General features: G+C 47.0%; 1 protein-coding gene across 1 annotated transcript in view; it reads left to right on the top strand.

Annotated features, from left to right (window-relative positions):
- efnb2a (ephrin-B2a) overlaps positions 1-6,000 on the top strand; it is a 32,734-nt gene that overhangs the window by 22,696 nt on the left and 4,038 nt on the right. The window contains exons 3-4 of the mRNA XM_061724075.1: positions 823-915; positions 3,333-3,443. Coding sequence (XP_061580059.1) covers positions 823-915; positions 3,333-3,443 — 204 coding nt within the window. The remainder of the gene's footprint in view (positions 1-822; positions 916-3,332; positions 3,444-6,000) is intronic.

Here is a 6,000-nt window from a genome sequence, read left to right as displayed (position 1 = left end):
CATCATTTTTATCGTTATCAGGATAAATGCCAGAAATTATCGTGATACATTTTTTAGTCCATACCGCCCATCCCTACTCTCCGGCCCGTCTGTGATTTTAGTTTCACACAATTCAAACCAGAAAGTCGGATCGACTCGGCCACACGTCTCGTAGAAAAACCCTAAACACATAAATAAATTGAATCCTGTTAATTAAAGTGTCTTTTTTAATTGTCCTCATTAAACCCTGTTTCCACTCATGTCTGAATCCTGGGGGCCGTTATCGTCCCGCTGCTTCCTTCATTTCACCGTCTCTCCTGGAAAAAGCGCCCGTCTTTTGTAAAACTGTTTTTTCTCTCTTTTTCATGCTTTCTCCATTTTTCTTTAAGCCTGTCAGCTAATTTTGGTTCTTAGATAAGAGAATTTGAGGGGCTTTTAGGAAGTAAAAAACGGCGGCGACCGCTCTCTTGAGGCTGTCAGAGCTACGGCACGATAAACGGATGGGTTTCCAGCGGCTCGCCCGGGCGGCCGCCTTCACCACCGTCCTTCTCCGCACCTTCCTCAACGGCCTCCTTCTCCAGATAATACAGTCACAATTACTCAAGCTAATCGACTTCAGGGACCTGAAATATTCTGCTGGAGAGGAGTGGCCGTGGCGGCGAGCAGGCAACGCTGGGATTTTATTGATGGAGGGATGAGTCATATTCTCCCTCACTGGAAGGCGCTGAGCGCTTTTGGCTGTTTTGAATCTCCGGGCGTGTACGGCAGCACGTCGTCAGATTAGCAGATACTCGCTCTGACGGCTGATTCTGAACCTGTTCTTGTCTCTGTTGTCTTTTCCAGCTACGTCCAACGGCACCATGGAGGGCATCGACAACCAGGAGGGAGGAGTGTGCAAGCTCAAGTCCATGAAGATAATCATGAAAGTGGGACAAAGTGAGTATTCTGTTGTTACCCGGGGCTGCTTTAGGAAAGACAAATATGCTCAGACACACACACGTGCGCGAACATTAGGAATGAGCGATATTTTACCGTTCACGATATATCGTCAAAAAAATTCCTCACAATAAGAATTTGTCATCTCGCGGTAAAAACGATAAATTCCCATTGATGATGTTTTTGTGTAAAGCTGATTTATGGTTCTGTGTTAAATCAACGCACAACGTACGTGAAGGAAGGAAGGAAGGAAGGAAGGAAGGAAGGAAGGAAGGAAGGAAGGAAGGAAGGAAGGAAGGAAGGAAGGAAGGAAGGAAGGAAGGAAGGAAGGAAGGAAGGAAGGAAGGAAGGAAGGAAGGAAGGAAGGAAGGAAGGAAGGAAGGAAGGAAACAAGGAAAGAAGGAAGGAAGGGAGAAATGAGGAAGGGAAGAAGGAAGGAGAGAGCAGGAGGAAAGAAGGAAGGAAGGGAGAAAAACAAGGAAAGGAGGAAGGAAGGGAGAAAAGAGGAAGGAAGGGAAGAAGGAAGGGAAAAAGGAAGGAAGGGAGAAAACAAGGAAAGGAGGAAGGAAGGGAGAAAAGAGGAAGGGATGAAGGAAGGAAGGAAGGAAGGAAGGAAGGAAGGAAGGAAGGAAGGAAGGAAGGAAGGAAGGAAGAAAACAAGGAAGGAAGGAAAGAAGGAAGGAAGGGAGAAAAGAGGAAGGGAAGAAGGAAGGAGAGAGCAGGAGGAAAGAAGGAAGGAAGGAAGGAAGGAAAGGAAAAAAGAAGGAAGGAAGGAAGGAAGGAAGGAAGGAAGGAAGGAAGGAAGGAAGGAAGGAAGGAAGGAAGGAAGGAAGGAAGGAAGGAAGGAAGGGAGAAAACAAGGAAAGGAGGAAGGAAGGGAGAAAACAAGGAAAGGAGGAAGGAAGGGAGAAAAGAGGAAGGGAAGAAGGAAGGAGAGAGCAGGAGGAAAGAAGGAAGGAAGGGAAAAAGGAAGGAAGGAAGGAAATGAGCATGAAAGAAAGAAAGAAAGAAAGAAAGAAAGAAAGAAAGAAAGAAAGAAAGAAAGAAAGAAAGAAAGAAAGAAAGAAAGAAAGAAAGACAGAAGTATAAATTCCTGTTGATGACGTTTTTGTGTAACAAACATGGCGGATCTGAGAGTGAGATAGATTTATAATTGAAAAGGTGGAGTTGAATTGGTATTTTTTTTATCGTCATTTTTATCGTTATCGGGATAAATGCCAGAAATGATCGTGATACATTTTTTAGTCCATGCCGCCCAGCCCTAGCGAACATGCACATGAACTGGATGCAAACACTGTCATAACCTGGTTCTATACTGGCAGATCTTCCTTTCTAGAAACAAACGTCATGGGAAAGGAGGTTAACGTTTACTTGTCATCGTTTGACTGAAAGTCGCCGGCCTGCAGTCGCGGTGCTAAGCGCTGAAATGAGCCATAGCAGGTCACGTTTGCGGCTGTAGGTGAGCCAGAGCGCTGAACTTAACTAAGTAACTAAATAAACGGATGTCTCGCGAACAAACGGCCCCACGGATGTCTATGTGCATGACGCATGCTCCTGATTAATCCACCATTTATCCTGGGACTGGTCCAGTTCACACACGTTAAAACCACAAGCCGCCACTTGAGAAGCAAACGAGTCTTCACAGATGAGCACGGCCGAGTTTGAGTCCAAGGAAGATGTGGTAGTTTGGTTACTAGGAACACTTATTATCATCACTGAGTCTCATCACCAAGTGGGACTTGAGTGAAATGCAATAAAATCCATCGTCCAATCTGAGAAGCTGTGTCAGCAGATGCCAGCAAAATCTGAACATCACTGAGTCTTTGGAGCACTTTCTCTTCTTCCGGTGTTGCGTTGATGTCCAGTAATTCTGATTCACACATTTTCACGCTCGTTAAACCTTTCCGTGACTTTTTGTGTCAAATTGATGCCGTCCTGGAAGACAAAATCGTAAAAACGTAAACAGTTTGGTCCGGTGGTTGAAAGTTCTGGGTTATTTGAAGTTCACGTTGGCCTGTCGACATCAGATGGGCCCAAAAACGTCACAGGTTGGTTGCACAGATGGTTCGGTCCGTTTGGCCCGCTCACATCAACAGGAAAACCACAGCAAAGTTTGGCTGGGTTAAATACAGGGCCGGCCCTAGGATTTTCTGGGCCCTAAACAAGCGTGGGGTTTTTATGCCAGGACCCGGCCCTGGTTACATCAAACATGCCAGTGTTTAATGCTCCCTGACGAGTGTTCCCAACCCAGTCCACCAGGACGTTCCCCCGCAACAAAACACGACCACTGGAACCCGGACATGACGTGTTCCGGGTTTTATTTTGGACTTTCCTCAAACAAAACGCTCCAGGAAGATGGGCCGCGGGTTGATTTGAACGTGAACATCAGACCTTAACTTCTTTTCTACATTTCCCAGGTCCATCTGATCCTGCCTCGCCCAAAAGCATCCCAACCAGAGCGTCCTACAACCCCAAGAACCCAGAGGGGAAGGAGAGCTACAACCCCAACGAGATACTGGAGAAAACAGGTGAGATCATGTCTCCCACACCAGAAATACCAGAGGGGATGAATGTGGTCAGGATTTATGGAAAAGGTTCAACCAGCAGTGTGTGTTTCTGCGTGCATGCACGTGTGTGAAGAAAACAAAGGTCAGACATTCATCAGACAGTAATTGAATGTTTCCCATAAAGCTGATTGGCATCTCCGGCCCCTCAAGGACTTCTCAGGTATCTCTAGGCCGGTCACATTTCAGCCTCAACCTGCCCCTTATATGACATTTTCAGGAAAATGATCTGATTGCCGACGGCCATGTTTTTCACATTCCCAGCACAGGAAGACCCTTGTTGCTGAACCAGATTCCAGGCGTGACAGAGACGCTCTTCTTTGAGCCGTTATCTGTTAGCTCGTATCTGAGCTTTTATACTGCAGTTAAAGTTTCTTCAGGGAGCTGCATTCGGAGAAAATACAAGCTGACCTACATAACCGGTCCTCTGTCCTGGTTCACGGAGGGCGTGGCCTCGCCTCACACTTTTTGTTTTCTCTAGCAAAGCCGCCCCGGCCGGCACAGAGCGCGCGGATGTGTGCCATCCCAGCCTGTAAATCCCCGCTGCACCGCTCAGTGCAGACGCCAGCATCTTGCTGTCTGTGCTTTTCCGTCCTCTGGTGTGCTTTTTCACTTCTCATCCCTCCATCCCGGCTACAAGCGGAGCGTACGGGCTACGGCGGGGCTGTGGGTGGAGCGGCGAGATCGCCTCGTGAAACTGACGAGTCCTCGCTTTGGGCTGCCGGCCATCCCAAACGCAGTGCCTCCCCCCCCCGCTTACAGCCATAGAAGCACTTTTAGGCCCTCAGGGACACAGTGGAGGCAGGGAGGGGGACACGCTAGTCCTGCCTTCTCAGGAAACACACTCTGGTCCCGGGGAGAGCAGAACACACCCACCCCGGAGCGTTGGCCCCACACCAGAACGTCCATCGCTGGGAGTCAGAGCACAGCTTGGCTTCCATAATTGATGTTTCATGATGACATCAAATATTTCTTTCTTTTTTTTTCCTCCCCTCTGGGGCTGTTAGATGGAAAATGAAGTTGCTTTTTTATGTCTTTCAAAATGCAATTTATCTAAGTGCCGTTCGCCTGTCTCTCCAGCCATTGTGGGGCCCACCAGCCAGCGCCTGCCCCAGTTTCAAGGTTGCAGCGCTCTCCTGCTGAATCCGAACAGTCACGGATCAAATGTGATGTCTGTATTAAAGCTTGCAGGCGCGCCTCACTCGGAGGCGTTCTGCTTCTGGCCTCTCCTTCAAAGAATGAAGATGAATTACAGAAATATGTGAAAACTTGGAACAGGAAGGCTGAGAGGACACACCCTCAGTGACGCTGTGGACCCCCAAAACCCCCGCCAAACGTCTGCAACATGGCTTTGGGCGGAATACCGCCAGGACGGTTGTCTTTGATGCCCGGGCTTCGTGCCAGTCACTTAAGGGGTTGTAGAACTTTGAATGGGCAGAGTTAACGATGGCCGAACTGGCTTACCGTATTTTTCTGGACTATAAGCCGCACCTGTACAGTATATAAGCCGCATCCACTCTATTTTTAAAAAAACAATAAAAAAAAGATATACAAGCCGCAGATATTTATGTTGTTAGATTAGATATTTACTACATGTGCAGAAGGATTTTGAACTATAAATGATGTACATGTTTGTACCTAAATAGATCCTTTCCTAACGGTGTCTTTTAACACGGCAGCAACTTTGCTGATTGAAACGGGACAGAACCAAGAGAAAATAACCGCTATTTATTTATTTATTTATCTGTTTATCTGTTTGAAATCTGCTTCTACCTACTTCTATCTGCTAAAGAAGAAGTAGCGTATTCTTCTTTGCATTTATTTTGTCTTAGTTTTGATTCTAATTCCGGTTAGAGCGTCCTGAGCGGTGGAAGAAAAATCCACAGAATAGCCGCACCTTTGTATAAGCTGCATGGTTCAAAACCTATGAAAAAAGTAGCGGCTTATAGTCCAGAAAATACGGTATATCTGTGATGTCACGGTGCCCCACATGAAGAGGCAAGGTTGTGTTACGACGATGACGTGTCATGTGACTGGTCGCAGCTGAGGCCACGTTTACACGTAGCCGGGTATTTACAAAAACGGATATTTTCCCCTCTACGTTTTCAAAAATATCCTCGTTTACACGGACCCGCATGAATACGCTGTTAACGTCATGCCAGCCAATCAGAATCCTGGAAAAAACATCAACAAATAACACGTGTAACTTCCAGTTACGGCTGATTTATGGTTCCGCGTTACACCAACGCAGAGCCTACGGCGTAAGGTACGCGGCGACGCACACCGTACGGCGCGCATCGCCGCGTACCCTACGCCGTAGGCTCTGCGTCGATTTAACACGGGACCATAATTCAGGCTTTACTTCCAAGACGGAACGAGAGTCTTTCATTTGGAGTGACAGAGAAGTGGAGTTACTTTTAAGTGTGACTTTAGAATATAAAACAGGTAAAATACAAGAAAATATTGACGGTGGCCAAACTAATTGTAAACACAGGTCGCACACATGACGCTGGTGAGTTTC

Source organism: Cololabis saira, chromosome 6 (genome assembly GCF_033807715.1).
Source record: "Cololabis saira isolate AMF1-May2022 chromosome 6, fColSai1.1, whole genome shotgun sequence".
Taxonomy (NCBI): Eukaryota; Metazoa; Chordata; class Actinopteri; order Beloniformes; family Belonidae; genus Cololabis; species Cololabis saira.
The sequence above is the reverse complement of the archived record's forward strand: the minus strand, read 5'-3'. Positions and strand labels throughout refer to the sequence as shown.